This window comes from Saccoglossus kowalevskii, chromosome 19 (assembly GCF_978046115.1).
Source record: "Saccoglossus kowalevskii chromosome 19, keSacKowa6.1, whole genome shotgun sequence".
In the NCBI taxonomy this organism is placed as follows: Eukaryota; Metazoa; Hemichordata; class Enteropneusta; family Harrimaniidae; genus Saccoglossus; species Saccoglossus kowalevskii.
Window position 1 is genome coordinate 9713521 of NC_140659.1, and position 21123 is coordinate 9734643.

The following is a 21123-nucleotide window of genomic DNA, read 5'->3' on the forward strand; positions in this document are numbered from 1 at the left end:
ATTGGTATCCACCTCTGGCAATAAACGAAACCGTATGCCTAATCAGCTATGCAGGTTTGTTATATGTGTTTGTGAACAGGATTAACTTATATTATATGTTGGTTTATATATATATATTGTGTTGACATGTTATGGTCGGTTCACATGGCGGCAAGTGATCGTTTCGTCTTCGAATACAAGTCTGTAAAAGTATTAATCTGTTGGCGATCGAGATGTATGTGTTTTTTTTCCATAGACAATCTCCGTTATATAACCAGTTAGTGTAATTATTTTACAATAATACATATGCCATATGTAATAATCTCTACATTCCGATACGAAGGCTACTAAATTATCCATATTGGTTGTGTTAACAAATCATGATTTCGATGTTCGAATTGACTTTGATATAAGTACTTTAAAATGAACTGATAGAGACAAAAATTTAAAATCTCATATACTTAATATCTTCAATGTGATATTGGTGTTTGCCCCACTCATTGCTGCTTATCATATTCATGGAAAACTATGTATGTTCTCTGTGTATGACTAAATCCATTATGTTAAAACATTAACAAAACATATCACGTACATGTTACTTCAAAATAATTAGTAATATTTCAATCTACCCGTAATATAGATTTTAGGTTCAAATAAGTACTAAATGATTACCGACAGCTTGACTGAGAACTGTCTGGTATTTGTTTTCAACAGTTCTATTCTGGTATCATAGCTCTGTCATGCCTAAAATAATCAAATCGGACATCGTATACACTACGGGAACACTTACTGTCTGATCCAATAAAGCTATCCGGCGGCAATTTTAAATGAAGCGTTACAGGTACCCCTCGACTCGGATATCAGGCATGAATTATGTTTTTTAAACTTGATTTATACATAGTAAATCATGACACTATATTCAAGTCATTTCGTTTTACCGAAATTTGAACAAAGCATTGGTGCTAGACGTATTGGCTTTGTTAATACATTACATTACACGTGGGAATATGTGTACCTATATTTCTATTGAAACAATCTTGATACTGTTAAGGGGTACGTTTTTGAGTGAGATTACAAGAGTGCACTGTTGTGGGTGGGATCATGGGTAAAGTCTCGTAGTCCGTCTGGAGACCGCGAGCGTTTGCTGATAATAAGAACAAAGAGAATGCCGATCGGCGAGTTTTCATGGCAGTAACCAATGGTCACGTTATTTTAAGTAAAAGGCAACGCGGGAATGAGAGTGCTCCTGTGTACAATCGTTGTTGATATTCGTCAAATACTAGTTTGCAATATATATATATATATATATATATATATATATATATATATATATATATATATATATATATATATATATATATATGTGGATTTGTTATTATTAAAAGGTAAATAAGAACAATATCGCACTTTTTCAATTAATGAAAGTGGAATTCTACATCTATGTAATTGTTGAGGAAGAGGATCATTATTTAGAAATAAATATAAGATATTATGTCATTATTACGAGGATACTAAAATGTATGCACGAAGACTGTACAGTGCATACCGGACAATCCCTGATAGCAGCCATGTTTTCTTTTTATTATTAGAGGACGCTTACGCGCGTAATCAATCCATATTTGTAATTCGCATTTCATAATATGGTAGGATGAAAATACTACATAAAATACTGAAAAACTACGACACGCTGTAACTTATGGCGTTACGGTGACAAATGTATGATTTACATATAATTAATTTTTTTAAATATGATACAAACACAGCACTTCATAGCTGTAGCTAATGCATGAAGACCGAGAAAAAGGCATCAATGTTACTTTATAGAAAATAATCTTGGTTCATGTCGTCTATCCATGTGTTCTTGACATCTGTTTGTGCTTGAAATAAACCATTATCTGATCTATTTTTTTCTTGCTTTTCCTGGCTTCAACTAATTTCATAAGCAGTTGTAAATGTCCTTGTTGTGTTACCGTAACTTGTTACCGAATATTGTAACTAACATATTCAGTGAACTTGACACTGCTTTGAATCGGATATGTTCTTTTGCTGGTGTCACAGGTTCGGGGTGGTTCTACTATTTTCCGTATTGTCACGTTCGATCACTCGCACACAATAAGAACACTGTGGTAAAATATATGTATATATTTATATACATATAACGGTTATATTTCTGAATTGTGGGTTCAATATGCATATTGTTCACGTGAACACAAACCTTACTCTCAAACTCAACTGCCTGACTTTAGGAATTACTGCCAAAATAACCAGCTGATTTGAGTTCGCTTTAATTATTGGAACTAACTGATTTCCTAATTACAAATCAAATTAATCAATACAACTTAAATAATTACCCGATCGGCTACGCCTAAGTAATCGATAACTATTTATGGGTTAACTAACAAATACAAAAGTACACACCGTAAGGTCAATGTGCGTAGTCCCACACAGTTAGCGACAACTAGTGCGACGTAAACAGCAGTCTCTCTCCAACGTTTCCTGTATTGACTTTGCTAATATCGACTCTAGATATCCGCTCGTTACGTGCGTACATTCGTCTTACAGTAGTTGAATTAAAGAAACCTGGACCCGACAGCAAGTTGAAATCCAAACCCCGGCGTCTACAGCGCACCCCAGCAAATCTTGCAGAAACTTGACACTACGAAGTTACGACCACTCAGCGCGCCGACCACCACATCTCATCTAGGTTGTCTGAAGGGAATAAATAATAAAGTAGCATTCACATCAGAAATATCCTGCGTAATGCTCGTATATCAAATGAGCTTTGAAACTGGCAATGATTACATTCTGTGACTGCAAAGTTTCAGTCAACTAACTGCTAAATACGTACGATTAAATACTACTATATTTTAAAAGTCATCAAATTAATTTTACTCACTTGTCAGTTACAACACAATGCGTTTCTAATGGTGCCAAACTACTACTTTCCGTACACGGTATTTAGTATGTTCGCTCGTCGCTAGTCCCAAAGTAGGTGACCAGCAAAAATTCCCGTTTTACTCGTCTTAATGTACGGACCCGGGTGGCTACCCTTACACTTGCACGACTTTTAACCACGATTGTGTCGTGGCAAGTCGTGCCATTTTGGGGCACGGACTGGGAGGCTCCCACACTGTTCACGACACGAGTCATGCCAATGCGTGCCACAGAATAGTGCAAGTGTCAGGGTGGCACAATGCTCGGCCAATCACATTACATTACTACTCCACCAGTTGCTATTTAACCAAGCCTAAAACACATCGCCATACTGCTAGCTGTAAAGATATTGTTTTCTATATTGTATTTATCACATAGTCTATCAACTTAGAACATTTAAGTGTTGGTATATACTGAAATAGTGAATGCATCAGAAAACCGTGGATATACCTTGCATTTACGCTGAGATATTTCACTCTGACGTATGACTGACATGATATGTGATTAAAAACAAAACATTATTTAAGATATAACTGTGTAAATGTCATGGTAACTAGTATACGTTATACCTATTAAATGTATTTTGTTATGAGTGATTCAAACTTTGCCAACATACACTCACATAGTTGAGTTTATCAACGGTGCATTGCTGTTATAAAATACCAACTTTATTCATGGCTCATTATTGAAACCCCAACAATAAGTAAACTATATTGTAATACAGCGTTCTAACATTTGGCCAATTAGCAAAAAAAACGACACTGGTTAATACTAGTATATTATGCGTTATTCTGAAAATAGCATGTCAGGTTTAGTCTGATTAAAACTAGAATACAAAAAAGTTCTTGCAAAACAATGTGCATATTTAATAAATTACAGGGTAAGTGAATGTATGCCGTATGCATATATCCAATAAGTAGTATCTTGTTAGACCGACTCAACCTAGAAAGCCACACCTGTTGCAACGTACGATCTGCTTTAACCCTACATGTTAGTAGCGTGTGTTTGTCCAAGGTTAACCTAAGTGTGTATCTAATTAGATGATTAGATCGGCCAACATATACACTGCCTGGACAGTATAGATTGATGGAGGTGACGGACGAGCTGTTAAGTATTATCTAGTGATCATGTTATATGTATAAGTTATGCTATCATAGTTAGTCCCTTGGAAAATAAAGTACGCTGAGCGGCTTTCAGAATTAACTTCCTAGTATAAGAGTGGCACAGCGGGAGATGTATTCAATGCCGTACAAAGAAACACGGGGAATCAGAATTGCTAGCGCTGTCTCCCATAATATAGGTGACAGGCAATCATTATCTGGTAATTATCATGCCCAACAGTTTGCTGAATGCGACGTGTGTTCTCACCTATCTATATATGTGTGACAGTGTATTACACAATGATGATGCAAATATATGTGTCTTAATAAAATAACAAAAACTATTTTCTTAAACAGGTATTTAATATTTTGTGTAAAATAATACTGTACATTATATTCAAGTATTATTTTGTTTACGTTAATGTCATAAGATACACCCCGTTCCCATCGTGTTCCAAGTGCAGTCGAAAAGGAATCCCTCGCTGACGTCAGTGCATGCTTTCAAGAATATAATTTGCCATTACAAGTGCTCGCATGATGTTTACACTAGAAGAAAAAAACTCGGTTAATGTATATTTATTTTGATAGCTGCTATCTGGTCATTTGTGACAAAAATATCCATGACGCAAATTGCACTGTACTGATCTCACCGACGGAGGAGCGAGATTAAAATCGTGGGGGTACCTAACTACGGGATCATTCGTGGAATAGTTGAAAATAGGATTTCCAGAAAAAAAGACGGAATTGCTAAAGGCATATGAAAATGACGGAGGTCAAATAAAATATGATAAAAGTGGAGACTATGTGTGTGACTGTTATAATAGCATATTTATCGACAAATAACGACTGAAGTATGAATAGGCGTGTGCTAGCTACTCAGAACAACCACGCGTAAGAGACTCGGTGCCGTCTTTTGTGTCAAAATACCAATCCATGTTTATTGTCAGTTCTGTGCAGTAGAATTACAAATAATTGAGTTAATAACATTTTATATGTGTGCTCAGGATGTAATGTTAGTCAAGGTAAAAGTTTACCTTTTCTATTTTAACGATGCGTGATGTCTGAAAAGTATTCTACGGTGTGTATTATTAAAATCTAATGTACATTGTCGAGTTCACGTATCCTTGAAAACGTTCTGTGAATTCGTGATAAAAATAAAAGAATAAGGGTAATATTAAAGGGTGGTGGTCGTCGCGGCAGATATGTGCGAGATATGGGTCTCATATGAACAAAGATGCCGACTTTGACTGTTGCGTAGACCGAGTACAAATTGATACGTTACCAAGTTGTAACTAGGTAATTACTTTCGTGATTGGATGGTACTGGCGCCCAGGTCAAAAATCGTATTTGTGATTTCCATTAGAAGGTGCATTGGATTGTGGGAAAAATCAATGTGTAACCTCCGCCCCTTTAACGTAGTGTACAGCTCATGTATGTGCGGGTTGTCTAATATATATTATCTGTGTGATGATAAGAATGCATTTAATGGTTCAGACGACTGTAACACACCATTAGGTTATCTACATTAATTACTCAACTTATTAAGAATTGTAGCCAGGGTAATTCACATCTAATACGAGAAAACACGTGTTGCATGTTGATGACAATATTGTTTTGCACATTGTAAAATATTTTTCCAGCATTACGTGCTAGGGTTTAATAGTTGAAAATGTCATAAACGCAGATCTAAGATATATCAACTTTGTAATAGTATGACAGGTGTTATCGACTGCGAAGGTGCCATATACGAAGTAGATTGCCAAAATATAATCTCTGCAGAGCTGGAAGTTCAGACGGCAAAACTCTTTTTTTCTGAATGCTTTGAACGATGTGTGTATATGATTAAACGAAAGGAATTAACACTGCTCAAAGTCGATGTCTTTGACGTGACGAATAAAAACATGAAAACATCCAACAATACGTTTGAAGAAGAAAATCAACACGATTATTTTATGAATTTCAATAATCAGTACTTGACGTTGTGCAAATCAAAACAAAATATGACCTTTTCGTGATGACATTTCAAAGCCATACATTAACATAAAAACGAAAATTACTGCACCATAAGACGAAGTACTTGCAAAACAAAATATTGAAAGAACCTTATGGGTTTTTTTTAATTATTTTAGAACGTTTTATCTTTTCCTTGAAGTTCGATGTGGTAAATGCGTAAACGAACGCGACAACGTGGTCACAGATGAGAATAAATCGTACTTACCTGTTTTGTATCTTTCTGTGTGTCAATTTATAAACTCAGTTCAGTTAAACGACCAGACTTAGAAAGTGATGCACATTGGTGACAAGGTCGTCGTTGCGTTGTCACGGTGTTGTCGACATGAAGTTGTTGTCGGGGTATGACGGATCTTGTAGTTTTATCAGAAACTTGTGATCCTGTAATTAGAAACTTTTCACATCATCTTTATTTGATTTAAATCTTAAATGTCAACCATGAAATTTAATTGTTTGATTACCTACTCAACAAACCACAAAACCACGAGAGCATTTTGAAACTAATCTAAGATCTGCCTTATGCAGCTATAAAAACGGGAGCTAAATATTCCGCAACAGGGATCTCAGATGAGATGAGATCATAGATCACTAATAAGTTGTGATGGTCATGAGGCAGCCAACCCACCATGGATTAAGTTAAGTTAAGACAGTGTATAACTAAGTAAATACAGAATGCCTGCTTATAAATAGATAACAAGGAATTGCTTATTTAACGTCAATCTTACACAACAGTAATTAGGAAAGGTTTATTCACAAGATACTTCTACTTATTTTTTTTTTTTGCCTTCGAATCTATCTTGGCTTTCAAGTAATCATTACACATTTGGAATTAAATATGTGCTATGAAATTATTTGTTGTAAAATGCCCTAAAAAAGTTTTCTAAATGTGTAGATTTACTAGATCTGTCATCAGAGATGTTGCCTGTACAATGATTGAAATTATTTGGATCATGGGGGCATGGGTGCTTAATGGAAACACGTCTAGTGCGCCTTCAATTTTTTAACCTAAGACACTAGGATTTGTGTTTATTTTAATCCTCTTTAATGTTGGTATTTGTACTCTCTAACATCTTACACACATCTATATTGTTCCCAAATTCCTAAAAATCAAACTAACGGTTTAGAAAACGACGAGCTGTTAAAATGAAAGAAAATAGCACGAACAGTCTGAAAACAAACCACGATTGTGAAGGAACAGTATGATTCCAGTCCAGAGTCATGGAGTCGTCATCTTCGCTTTAGGCGAATAGACTCCGAGGGAGTAATTGAAAGTAACATGTTTAGATCTCAAAAAATGATGCTTTAGTATTGAAGCGCGGTACACGTCGCACAGTGACTACATGTCTAGTAAATCTTAATAGCACACCGCGTCATCCCTATATACCGACAACCAATGCACACGTACAATATAAACTATTTTGCATGTCATCACGGTTACCGCAAAACATTTTTAACGATGAATAGCCACGGTGAGTCTGGTGAATATTCTGTAAAGTTACTTGCAGAAGGCAAGAATGACTACCGTATAAATCAATACATTCAGATACGTGCCTCCGGTGAGTGTCGAATATATGTGCAAAAGCCTCGAGGTAGGTTTCACGGAGAATAGTATAATCACGGTTAATGTAATGGGAATGACAGAAATGGTGAATGTAAATTTGATAGAACGTGAAATGACAGTGAAACTACAATTATTAAAAGCCGATATCATAGGATTTGTTCAGCCGAATGCTAGCGCGTACCGGCGTCTATATGGTTATCATTAGATAATGCAGTTTGGGAAAAATGAACATATACAAACATATGCACCACATCTTTTTAATTAAAATAGACTGTATTGCACGATAGAATAATACATATTATTCTCCCTGGCTGTCTCATAACTGGTTAACATGCCCGCACAGCATCAGACTGTCTGCCCAACTGTGAAAAACAAGAGTTCACAGAAAAACAGTTCACCCTAAATGATTGGCTCGCGTTGACAGATTACGCATGTCTGACAGGGACGTACAACCGACGGGCTTGAGCGCTGTTTATTGCTTCGATGAACGTACATTTATTTATCTTTGTTGCAATTAAAAGCGGATTTCCGAGTGATCACTAGAATGTTCTGTTATGGGGCTTGTAAATGATATGTGCTCCTGTTGTGTTTCTAACATCGTTGTGACTAGCGTTTGATTTTAATACCAAAGTATTCAAACAGACGCTGCATACGTTACAAGAGACTCATGTCGAACTCGACGCGGGACGACGACTGTGTCATTTTAACTAAAGCAAATACTGATAATGAGAAGGTGTTGTTTGAATTTACATTCATCCAAGTGTTAACAGTGTGAATGTGGAACCCGTCAGTGATACAACCTTGGTGGCGGTGCGCCACCTAAATATACCAAACCAATCTGCTAAATAAAGTCGTCAAAATAAAAAATACCTTTAGCCGACACACATCTATACACATGTACCCGTATTTGCAGTGGGGCAAAGATCGTAAAATGGTCGAAGGTCAATAACTTTTTACTTGGGTTGTCTGAACATGAGATTACTTGTGCGTATGAAACAAGTTAGGCCGGTTGCATAACAAAGAAATAATACGATTCACACGAATCCTTTCAATGTTTCACCTTGATCGTCAGAAGTAAAATAATAGTATCAAAAAATAAAACAAGTCTGAATAGTTCGACAACTGATTAATTATAATATTTGTATCATTTGATAAGGTGATGTTTGTGATATTCGTTTTATTAGCCTGAGTATTCTGGAACATCAGTAGATATTTAATAAACGTGTTGCTATGCCAACAAACAATCAACTCCACGTGAACCTAAAATTACCAAGTACAAGGTGATGATGACGTCACTATGTCTCAGAGCACAATATTCCAATGGTCGTCCATTGTTTCAATTCGTTTTAGCAGCAGAATGAGTTGTTAAATTTCTACAAAACCACCACACAATTCATACAAATAACTGACAACGGTCAGACTGTTGTCACTGCAATTTATACATTTATTTGTCAAATGCATAATAATCGTGAGATTCGCAAACCATTTTAAACAAACTTCTTATAAATTTACATACTTCGCTAACTCACTCACTCAATCAAACGTTACCAGTTTCAAGTATTGCGTGGTTACGTCCAGTCACTGACGGTGCGTACACAGCGTCGTGGATGATTACAATCTACACTACAGGGTGATCGATGTTATACTCAATAGCCATCCCGCAATGTAAACACACATGAAATGCCAAAGACCGAACTTCTTCCTTGGCCACAGGAATTACTTAATCTGTAAAAAATCTCTAGAGACTCTCAACGATAATCATCAGTAAGTATCAACATCGGCAAACACCGGAATTCTGTTCATAATACCGCCGCCATTTTGAAATTTAGGGATGGAAAAACCTCGTGGAAATTGTCAGGGAGGCAAATCGTGTCTCAACCCGAGTAAACAAATGCAAGAATAAAAGAATAGGACCAAATATAACCGACAATATATTCACGATGAAACTTATTTCTAGCTAAATTAGCAGTAGACAAAGTGAGATAGGTCATGTTATATTTTGTAAAAAAAATGAAAGTGATGATTAACGAGTTACAACTTATTTCAGACATATCAAAAGGTTACATAGCATGCTACTGTAACAACCAATATATATTCTGAAAGCTTAGATATAGGCGAATGCGGTGATTTATATGCTGTACCAAAGTTATTTGAAGTGACGGCCAATATCGCTATTGTCGTTTTTTTACTATTCCGTCGCGCGAATTGTTCGGTGAATTGCGTAACGTGCTCGTAACGCTGTCGGCTAGTGGACTACGTCTTGGTTTGCCTTGCCTGCATTTGTTTTCTACCTACAGCCAAATATCTACAGACATACTACCGACAATCCGTTGAACAGTTTTTGAAATGCTGTATTTGAAAAAAAATAAAACTTTTACATTGTCAAAAACAAATTCTCTCTAAAAATGCTCACTCCAGATTGAATATTGATCCGGAAACCTCGAAAATCGTAAAACCTTCTTTAACTTGTTTCATGGTAACGAATGTATTATCACCACGGAATGAAGATGTCATCTACATTTTCCAATCGTGTTTTTTTTTAGAATCTGATATTCTGATCTGATCTACTCAATGATGCGAATAATGAACGCAACTACGTGACTGTATATATGTCATGCACTACAGTACGTGTATACTACATAATACGTAACATTTTCTGCCTCTCTACGTTCTCTTGATTTCACCACACAGAATCTCTGTAATAACCATCCTACAGGCTAGTACTAATACTACACCTTACATGGTACTGACGCTCTCGTCTAATACTATTTCACCTTGGCGCATGTATCCCCTAAATTTCACCACTGTTATACCATGTAGTGTAGAAACAGAGCGTTTCAAAACATTGTTTCAAAACAACGATTAAGATACATAGGATCACTTAACAATGCAATTGTTTTATAACGCGCAATTATTTGGGCACTCAAGGAAATGAAATCTGCAGTTTCAATTTAATTTGCATCAACTGAGGGCGCCGTCTACTCCATCTGCAGTGACAACACTAGCTGTTAACTAGCGCTGCTTAGTCGTTGTTTAAGTCCACATATGAATAACATTCATTGCATTCATGAACAACATTCCATTATCAGAAGTTGTATTTATACTTCGCCATCGCGGAACTTTTGGATTGTATATTCTGACCATATTTATACAGGGTATAAAGTTAACAACGTCATTAGAGTTCTTAGAATTTGTTTACTGAAAATCAATTGACTCAAGATTTCATTGGTTGACGATACTCATCAAAATTGAACTGAAGTATACTGCAATTATTTGTAGCGTAACTCCATCTAGCAATATGCACTGTTCAAACTTGATTTAAGTGCTAGGTTTTCCTTGACCTCCTTCGTTAAATATGTCGCACGTTACAATAATATCGTTTATCGTATGTAATTAATAGCTTGTCATGTTTTTCTCGCAAATTCTATCGGCGAGTATGCCCAATATTCACTGCGTACTTTCCAATTTTTCCAATCAAATTCTTCCTTCTTTCACTTTGTGGACTTCCTCTTACAACTTTATAAATTAAATTGTCATTGACGTTGTTGAATAACATCACGGGCATTGCCGACAAAGGAAGATTGGACTACCGCTTACAGCGTGCCGTAATTTGCGGTGTTTTACGGGGTATGTTCATCCAACCATATTAGGAAATACGAATTCCAAATATTGAACGATTACGCGCGTAAGCGTCTTCTAATAATAAAAACAAACACCGTTGCCGCACAAAGAAGTTCGCTAATTCTGTTCTAAACTTTTTGGATTTCGGCATTCCCATGGCGTATCCTTGGAAGGATAATAATAAGGTTATTACGAGAATACCTCAAAATATGCACTCAGACACTGCGCGTTGGTCGACACTAATGGAATGACCATTTATTATTTCTAAGGGGGTCGGGCAATTCTCGGTACTCTTTCAAAAAAATCAATGGACCCCAATGTATATATGTATATGTATATATATTCATGTATTTTTATTGATCTTTTACATGTATATGAAGCAACAAAAATACTTGTGAAAATTATTTAGTGAGAGGATGAGTGGAGAACTTCCGTCTGTCTAATTTGTGGATAAAATGTTTTACTATAAAAAGTAGAGATAATACTGTCGCCTCGAAAAAGCATTTTGATAAATAAACACTACTACAAGCAATCCACTGTGCACTGCTTTTCGGCAGATTTCATTTCTGTGAAGTAAAAATATACAAATTGACATATTTTGAAATTTATAGTAACAGTTCTGCTCACTTGCCTGAATAAAGTCCATGTTATAAATTAGAACATTCTCTTCAATGAACAAGGTAGACTGGATACAGTCGGGAGATTATATTTATCCTGTCTCAAGTAAATTAAAGAAATACTTTTGCGAAATACCCCACTCACCGCGAACGGCGAGTGGGTAACATATTTGTTTTAATTAAAAATTACACCTCTGTTTGAAAAAACGCCCCGACTGTGGCCAGTCTATGAATAAGGTTATGCACTCAAGGCCAACAAATCTATCTTCATTTATTTTTTGATCTTTTGCTACATGGCCACCATCTTTTTTCAGGGTGAGCCATTTTAAGTATTTTTTCTGTCTGATTTGACAATACTGGACTAAGTGTTGGTTATTAGTTGTAAACAAAACTGAAAACTGAATTATAATTTGCGATGAGTTGCATGTTTCAATGAGCCTGCTTGTGAATGAATGGATGAATTTTTTATTTAATCAAAAACAAAAAACATTAAAGTTAGAAATTGTACAGGTAGTAAATATATATAAATATATAACGAATTATACTTAGAGTAATTTCCTTTTTTTGGTGTGGATTACAGATATACTAGTCGGTCCAAATTAAATATTGAAGAGATAGTTTTTAACTTTGCTTTGAATATATGTCTCTTAGTGATGGTTTTAATTGCATCAGGCAATGAGTTCCAATGTTTTGTTGCAGAGTATTTAAGACTGTGTTGGTTGAGTGTGAGATTCAGTTTTGGAGTATAATAATTCAAGCTACAGGCTAAGTGGGATGGATAATTATGGGATAATGGGTCTAAGTAATTGTAAATATCATGTACAAAATATTTATAACTGAGATCAAAGACAAATAAAAAAAAATTCTAGTATTCTTAGTTTTTGGAAAAGAGGAGCAGCATGAGAAAATGGTGAGGCGTACTATTTTTTTTCTGTAAGAGATATACCGGTATTGGTTGAAGTAGAGTTGCATATGTATTATCCCAGATTTCGAGGCAATATGTAATGTGTGGAAGAAGTAAGGAGTTGTATAAGAGAATAAGGATATGTCTAGATACAAAATGACGTAGTTGTGAAATCAAACCATTTTTTGGTGCAATAATTCAATGTCAATGTGAGCTTTCCATGACATATTTGTCGTCCAAACCTGGTTACTACAGTCTGTTCTAACATATCACTATCATCACTGTCACTACTTTCATCTTCTTCACTGCTGCTGCCTATTTCCTGGTCCACAATGTCATCATCATCCACAGAGTCATCAGATTCGGATGTCTGTAGAGTAGGTGGTAGTGATGATATTGGTACTAGCAACAGTAGTGGGTGCCACTTTTGTTGGTGGTAATGAAGATTTTGTTACTGGTGATAGCAGTGGGGCTGATGCTTGTGGTGTAGGTGGCAGTGATGATGTTGGTAGGTTCACATGTAGTAGCAGCAGGTCTGGTGTAGGTGACAGTGATGACGTTGGTAGTGGGTCAAATACCTCTTTTCAGTGGGACTGTGGTGTAGGTGGTAGTGATGATGTTGGTAGGTCCACATGTAGTGGCAGCAAATCTGGTGTAGGTGGCAGTGGTAACGATGGTAGTGGGTCAAATACCTCTTTTCAGTTGGGCAGTGGTGTAGGTGGTAGTGATGATATTGTCATCGTAGTGGGTCTAATACCACTTGTGTTGGTGGCAATGAGGATGTTGCTCCTGGTGATGGTCTGTTGCCAGTGGTTTAGGTGGCAGTGTAGATGGATTGTCAGTTTTAAATAGACCCGTTTTGCAATAATGGATACTTCTTTTAATTATATTTACACATATTTTAAACACAAGAGATTTGCATGTACTAACATTTCATGTTTACTTTTGTTATATATATTATTTTACAAATACTTTCTATATGTATATTTTTATTTTATTGCATTTAAATATATTTAGTTTATTTATTTTGTGTTCAATAAAATAAGTGTAAAGTAACAAAAATGTGTCTAAATCTTTAAGAGAAAAATATTCGCCCCCATTCAGCCTTGATCAAAATCACTGCCCCCCCCCCCGCTCTGTGGCTTTGGGAAATATGCTGGGAAACCCCCCTGTTTTTCCCGACCTCTCAAGAATAATAAATGGTCATTCCCTAATGTCGTTTTCATGTATGATTACAAATGATACCTTGTTATCTCAACGACCCATCGCTCTAATTAATCATTTTCACCCGCCAGAGCCAGTTTTTTTGCCCAAATTGTTTCCCGTAAAAGGGTCGTGGTTTGCGATGATGTGATTAGATTGCGGTCTCAAAGATCCACGAGACTTGCTTTCGTCCTTCAAATAGTGTTAAATCCCCTCCCGCCATCGCGTCCACGTAAGATAGTATTTGGAATAGAGGACGCGATGACAGGAAAAAATGAAACATCATCACAGGGTAAAAAGCTATGCTATCTGCAACTGTAAATATTTTTTGAATTAAAATATTGCCACAGATTTTACCGAAGTATTATCAAATATACTCAAGCTTATACAAGTGTCTACAATGATGACAATAGGTCATTGAACTTTTGTGTATTAAATGGTCATAATTTCTTTAATTAATTATTAAATTATCTGCCTAACTATAATTTGTGCCACCCGCATCATCAACACATTGAGTGCCCAGCTAGTTACAAAGAACTGTAAATTGTGCCCTCTACGACAGAGACGTCTTTGTAAGGATATGAAAGCCGTTCATGACGTCACTAATCCCAACCGCGGGATGGCGTCACATTTTTTTTCTATTTGCCACGGAAGAATATGGGCATTCAGCATTATTATTTTAACAAGGTAAGCATAATGGAACTAATGGGAGAAATAATACGAGTAGCTAGTATACGTTACTCTGTGCTAACTTTGTAAATCAAGTATGTGGGTTCAAATGAAATTGTGTCATAAACTGTTTATTGTCACCTCTATTAAAGCAGGGAAGTCGTCACCTGCGCATGCGTCAGTTGGTCATAGCGTGTCATTGTTTACAAACAAGCGTCTACCCATGAGTCTCTGTGTTTTTAGCGTGTGTTGTTATCGTCGCTTGGGACTCAATTCCCGCGCGTGCGCAGGTGACGACCCTCCCGCTGTAAGATGATCGAATAAAACAACATTAAAAAATACGAGTTCAATTCAGTTGTACATATCAACATTTCATTTAATCTTCGAATTGATTAAAAATGATTCAGAAAACAGTAGTATTGCATATAAGTGTGTGCTCTCTCTCAAATACAAATCCAAGAATACTTCTCCAGTGACACTTCGAGCAAAATTGTTTTAATTAACGTGTTAACTTCGTAAATTTAATACAATACTGATATTTTGTAAGTTTGTTAGGGTGAGTGTACGAATCACGACAAGGTAATGGAATCACTATGTAGTTAAATGAATTTACATTTGCTTGTTCTGGTACGTTTGCATCTTCTCATGATACCCAAATGGTTATATTGTGCACTTTTGAGACCGCCTCTCATAGCTATGAGAATGTCTTAAAGAAACATATCATTTCATTTGAGCAGTTTGGTTCTCTGTTGTTGTCATAAAACACGGAATAAAAGTTCAACACAACAAATAAAAACACTTCTGTTGAGAAGAATTCCCTATAATTCAACAGAAGAGGGCGTTGTAGTGCCTCCAGTCGTTTGTCAATATTATGAAAATACTTTTTAGTTACAATTTTTTGGTATCCCATCTTATGGCACATCGTTCATTGAAAAGAATACGGACCATTTCTCCAAAATGATTTTGTTTTATCAGAAAAAAAAATTATAAAACTGAACTTGATGTAAACCTATCTTGAATATAGCGCCATCTACTATAGAAATATGGAAAATAGTTGTCAAAAGGAGCAATTATTTGTTTATTATTATTGTATTTCTACACATAGTGTTTCACTATTATGTCGTATTATCTTTAATTGTGTTTTGTTTATTTAACGCATTGTTGTATCTGGGCCTGGGACCGTGTTTTACACATATGTTCTCAATTCCCGAAACAATACGTTCAGGACAATACCGCATTTCAGATTGTTAGTAATCTTTGATCATTCCCTATATTTTACGGAAAGTACAAAAAGTAACTTGCAATTGGCGTTCGTGAGTTTTCCGCGCTGGATTCTGCTGGATCGAGTAATTATGCGTATAGACAAGACAACCTATAAACCCATCATGCATCGCGGTTTCAAATAATGTGTTTTAGCTATGACGTAATATATAAAATATACGTTATATATGCGTACAAAACGTGACATGCTACAGGCAATACAGGAAGAAACACATGCTGTGTGTACGTCGCCGACAAATCTTAATGTTAATGTTTCGTATTGAATTCATATTTTCATAAGGAAGATCATCTTCAAATCATTGAATTATTAATCCGAATTCAGTGAGTTACGGCGCCAGAAGAAATCTCTATGGGCTTTCAGTTGCATCATGCAATGTAGACTGTCGCGTGGTGCATGTCATTGTACTATTTTGTTAACAAATTCACTGTAGTATCACGTTATTAAAAAACAATGTATTTTACGTGCATTGTATACGTCGCTATGGGACCATATCGAGCACGACGTTTCACGACGACCTTTGAGGCTGATCAGTACAGTTTCATCAACGCCATTTAGTGTATTTAATGGTATTCTATCGATTTTCAAAACAAATATTAACTACAATTCGAATGTATTGTCGTATAATGACAAATCCGAACGAGGACTAACAAGATCAAGTATAAAATAAATCTATTCTGTACTTGAATTCGAAGATAACCTTTGTGTACTAAAAATTACTTAAAATATGTTGCGAATGATATTAATAGAAGATCCCATTGGGTGTACTTATGTCAAGAACATAACACATAGCATAATTGGAAAATGGAAGTCATCGTCATGAACAAACAAATCAGTGGGAGAAGCACCCACGGCAAAATAACGGTTTTTAAGAAGACGAAAATGTAAAGCTGTATGTAGGTCATACGGTGACAATGAGTTAATGAACCACATCTTCGAAAAAAAAAACTTATTTTTATTTTATTCAGACTACATAATTAATTCACATGACTTCAAGGAAGAATAGTAAAAAAAAATTATGAACAATTTAAAACATTTTTTGAAACTCGGGGAAAATTAGACAATAGGCTGGGAACTAAATTATCATAAAATATAAAATGATAACTGATTTCTTCCCCTAAACACTTTCTGACAAGAACATGGGATTTTATACAAACTTAAAGTTGTGTTGTTGGATATGTTAAACTTAGCAATATAATAACATTTAATGCATTTTTTATCCCACCATTTAACTTATAAAACTGAGGCTAAACAGCACACAACGTACTACTTGCGTAAACAGCGAAAATGAAACTGTAATAATCAACCTAGGTACCGATGTTTTTGAAACTCAAGTTTACTAATTTGGCGAAAAAAATAAATAATACTGTTCGATCTCTTGGCCAGTCCTTGTAACGTTAAATATATTTAAATTGCTATAATAATCGCGTGTGTCTCACGTAATAATAGTAATTTTATCCCAATATGGGATGATTTCAAGACAGATCGTATAACAGACTAATTGCGTAGAGCGTGGACATTAGTCGCCGATTGTAGACGATTACTTGATTGTGTTACATTACTTTATAATGTGATAGGTTATCTTAAAATTACATCGGACAGAAAAAGAGTTGGGTTGGAAAGATATTGAGATAGAAATATTACCAGAGTGGATTATAGATTAGAATCTTACGTCGAAAGAAGTTGTTTTAGTAGGATTGTATATTTTTAAGAAGAAAAAAAATACAGTTATGCATTAGAGACCACCGGTATTGTTTGCAATGGCTCGTCATATAAAATTCTATCCAAGCATTGCTACCCGGGAAAGAGCATACTGATTATATGTCATTTGGAAATAAACAAGTTTTCAGTCGTACAATAATGTGCGGTAGGAATCTGACTGCGATACCAGGGGGCTCTAAGATAGGACTATATGCAGGCACATTTAATAGTATTCATGATTGACACGCTTTGCAGAATAATTATTCGAATGGTGACGCGTCAGTTCCTCTTATAGTCTATTTAAATGTATGTGCTAGTTATTGCCGATTGGATATTCAAGGATCTCACTTTGCCATATATGGGTTTACTTCCATATATGAATATGGTTATATAGATATAATACCATATATGGTCATAATCAGATATACCCCAGACCTTTTGTTCTGGTGATATCACCGAGAATATGGGTTCGTTGTAAATCAGACAAAGCGATGCATATTAAAGTGTAAATAAGGCGCGAATAACAAAGTATTATAAAAATGGTTTAACAAATATACCATTTGGCGTATCAACACAGTCCGCATCCAGATATTAACCGTCGTTATCGTCGTTATTGGTAAGAGGGAACAGCTAGCATGTGTGTTACAATAAACTACAATAAACGTTAGTACTGTAATTTTATGTGAATCACAGTCTCTGGGAGTACCCGGATGCATATGACGGATCAAAACGATTATTTTAAGTATTTTTTTATATTGCGAACGTATAAATACGTCGTTTTAGCGACGTAATGCAGTACCAACGTGATCCACAGGATACTAAAATTTCCGACAGTTAGAATACCTGCCCGAGTTTTTTCCCCAAACTCAGAAAAAAAACTACGTCATTCGCTATAGCTGTGGTGAACTGCTTGGCGTTTCCATTCGTACAATCGCAAATTTCCCAGGAAGCCGGAGAGAAGAACCTCGCTTCGGTGTACGCTTTGACGCTGCAAATTGGCCGGCCCTGCCTCGCCTTCGACTCGAAAACCTACGTCGTAGCGATCGCCCTCTAACATACAAAGACCTATAGACTTTGACGTTTTTCCATTGGCGCGTTTTGTAGTATTCAGTGAGTTGTCCAAGACGAGAAAGACTGTTTAAAATGGCAGTTGATGCTAATGAGATACACATGGATGTCAATGCCAGGCCTAATATGGCATAGGCGATCGATAATGTCAAAATTGTGCCTTTGTTTTCAGGTATGACATCCCCGAAGCCGATTGTACTTAGCGAAATAAAACAGAAATAAAAAGACTCGAAAAAAGACCAATTCTCAATCAGAGAAAAAACGAAGCCCCCGAGACAAAGATAGATAATTAATATTACAATTGCTAGCCATATCGGAAAATGAAACGTCGCAATCTCGCTCTCTTTAACCCCAGACTTGCCAGTCGACTCGTTTGCAACGATGACATCAGATTTTTTACCACGTGACATCGTTATTCTTTTTTGGTTCTGTGCAATTGGCTCTGGAACGAGGATGACATTTGTTCGTTGCGACGATTTGCTGCTTTCAGATATGTTATCCTGCGATTCGCCAATGGCGTTCCTGTCAACTACCTCGAGAAACTGTCCACTCGGACGCCTGGAACCGCAGTAACTTTCATTGACAGTGGAATTGCTATCTGCGTCCTTTTCAATGACATCCCGCGTGCCTTGTGGGTTATTCATATTGAGTTTCATTGCTGTTATTTGGGCATCTCTGTCGGATCTCAAGTCGGGCTCACTTCGGCTGATATCGGAAGTCACTGAACTTTTCATGAGTCGGTCCCAAACACGTGCTGATAACACGGTATCATTCATTTGCCGAATGTCTGGACCCCGACTGACGTCACGGCGTGGGACGTCATCATAGCTGCTTCCTGCCATCTTCTCGTCACGTGAGTCGGTGACGTCATTAGGTACTACTGAATATTTAGATGGGTATCGCTCCTTCGTCATTTTATTCCCCAAGTCCTCAACCATAATAGTGGGCATTCTTCGATTCCCCCTTTCTTTGCGTCTTTCTTTCCGCTTCTCTATTTTGCGTGTGACAATTATTGCTGCTATTTTGCCCCATCTTGCAAGTAAGCCACCTAAGAAAGAAAAATGATCATTTCTTTGGTTAGAATTAGAGTTAAAATTCTATGCAGTTTAGTGTGCCTGAGGGAGACGTCGGACATGCTGGCACCGCGCAATCCCTTGTGAACCGAACTGGGCATTGAGAACCGTTACTTTCACCGGAAACCGCGACAGATTTGAATGAGCTGAACAGCTCTCACCTACGTGATATTTTACCCTTTCAGGTAAAGTCACAAAATCTATTGAATTTACTCACAATGATTCCAAATTGGTTGAATGTAGTGCGTGAAATGAGGGCAAATGTGCCTGATTTTTGCAGTCATCAGTAACATGCGGTGTTACTACAATGAACTGGCGGAAGTGATGTCATGGGCACGAAAAACATGCAGCCATTATTGCCCAACTGCCCCGATCGCGATCAGGCTTTCGTTTTTGTGTTGTTTCCTGCTGGCGTAGATTGCGTCAACCAGCAGTAGCGACTGGAACACATATTTGGCTATACATGTAGACTGCGAAAAGGTACAGGATTTAAGTTCTAATATGTGTCCAATGCCGCGTTTCTTGCGTGTTTACGGGAAGAATTCAAAAAAGGGCGACGTGACATCTTCAAAGGTTTGAACTTTGAAGTGCATGTAAAACGCTTACTACGCGATGTGGATAGTTTACAAATATTGAGCACAAAATAAGAATTTTAATGAAAAGCTTTTGTCTCACAGTTTCTGTCTACTCTCATCGCATTTCATAACGAGGCTCCTCATTAATCCTAATTTGCATGTAACTATGATTGAAAAAAATAGCATAAATAAAAAACCAGGGATATATGATTTCAGTTGCATTTCGTGTTGCGACGATGAATCCTCATAGTCACAAACCAAGGCGCCGTGGACAAAATGGCCGATTGGAAGAACACCACTCGGTGGGGGGGGTGGCTGATAATGAAAAGCCTATGATTATTAAAGTTTGCAATGACTTTGAATTCACCAGTTGAAAGCTTGCATATCAAAAGTACAATGGGGGTATTTGAAATTGAGTTGTTCACACAATAATTAATTGTGTTCAAGTGTAGATATGATATTTTAGAAATTTATATTTTCTTGCCAGTTACGTGGGTAAATACGAAAAATTAAAAAAAAAAAGGTGTTCTGTAATTGGCAAGTGGCATTGGCATTCATGGTTGAAATTGTTGAAGTCAAAAACCGCACTAACAATCTTCAAAGCGATATTCAAAGGGGAAATGACAGGTAAATGACGGTCTTCGTGATCTGTTTATTTTAATGTCCGCTGCAAATCAAGTGATACCTGTTCAACAGTTTTCTTTTAAAGAGCAAATGAATATGTTGTGTTTTTGTTTATGTTAAAGCGGGGCAGTCGTCCGCAGCGCATGCGTCAAGTGGCCATAGCGTGTCATTGTTTACAAACAAGCGTCTAACCATGAGTCTTTGC

At 36.5% G+C, this 21123-nt stretch overlaps 1 protein-coding gene across 3 annotated transcripts in view; it reads right to left on the reverse strand.

Annotated features, from left to right (window-relative positions):
- Positions 1–14953: 14953 nt before the first annotated feature.
- LOC102809299 (uncharacterized) overlaps positions 14954–21123 on the reverse strand; it is a 49587-nt gene continuing 43417 nt past the window's right edge. For all 3 annotated transcript variants that reach the window (XM_085493621.1, XM_085493622.1, XM_006817309.3), the window contains one exon: positions 14954–19694. In XM_085493621.1, coding sequence (XP_085349747.1) covers positions 18469–19694 — 1226 coding nt within the window. In that variant the 3' untranslated portion in view covers positions 14954–18468. The remainder of the gene's footprint in view (positions 19695–21123) is intronic.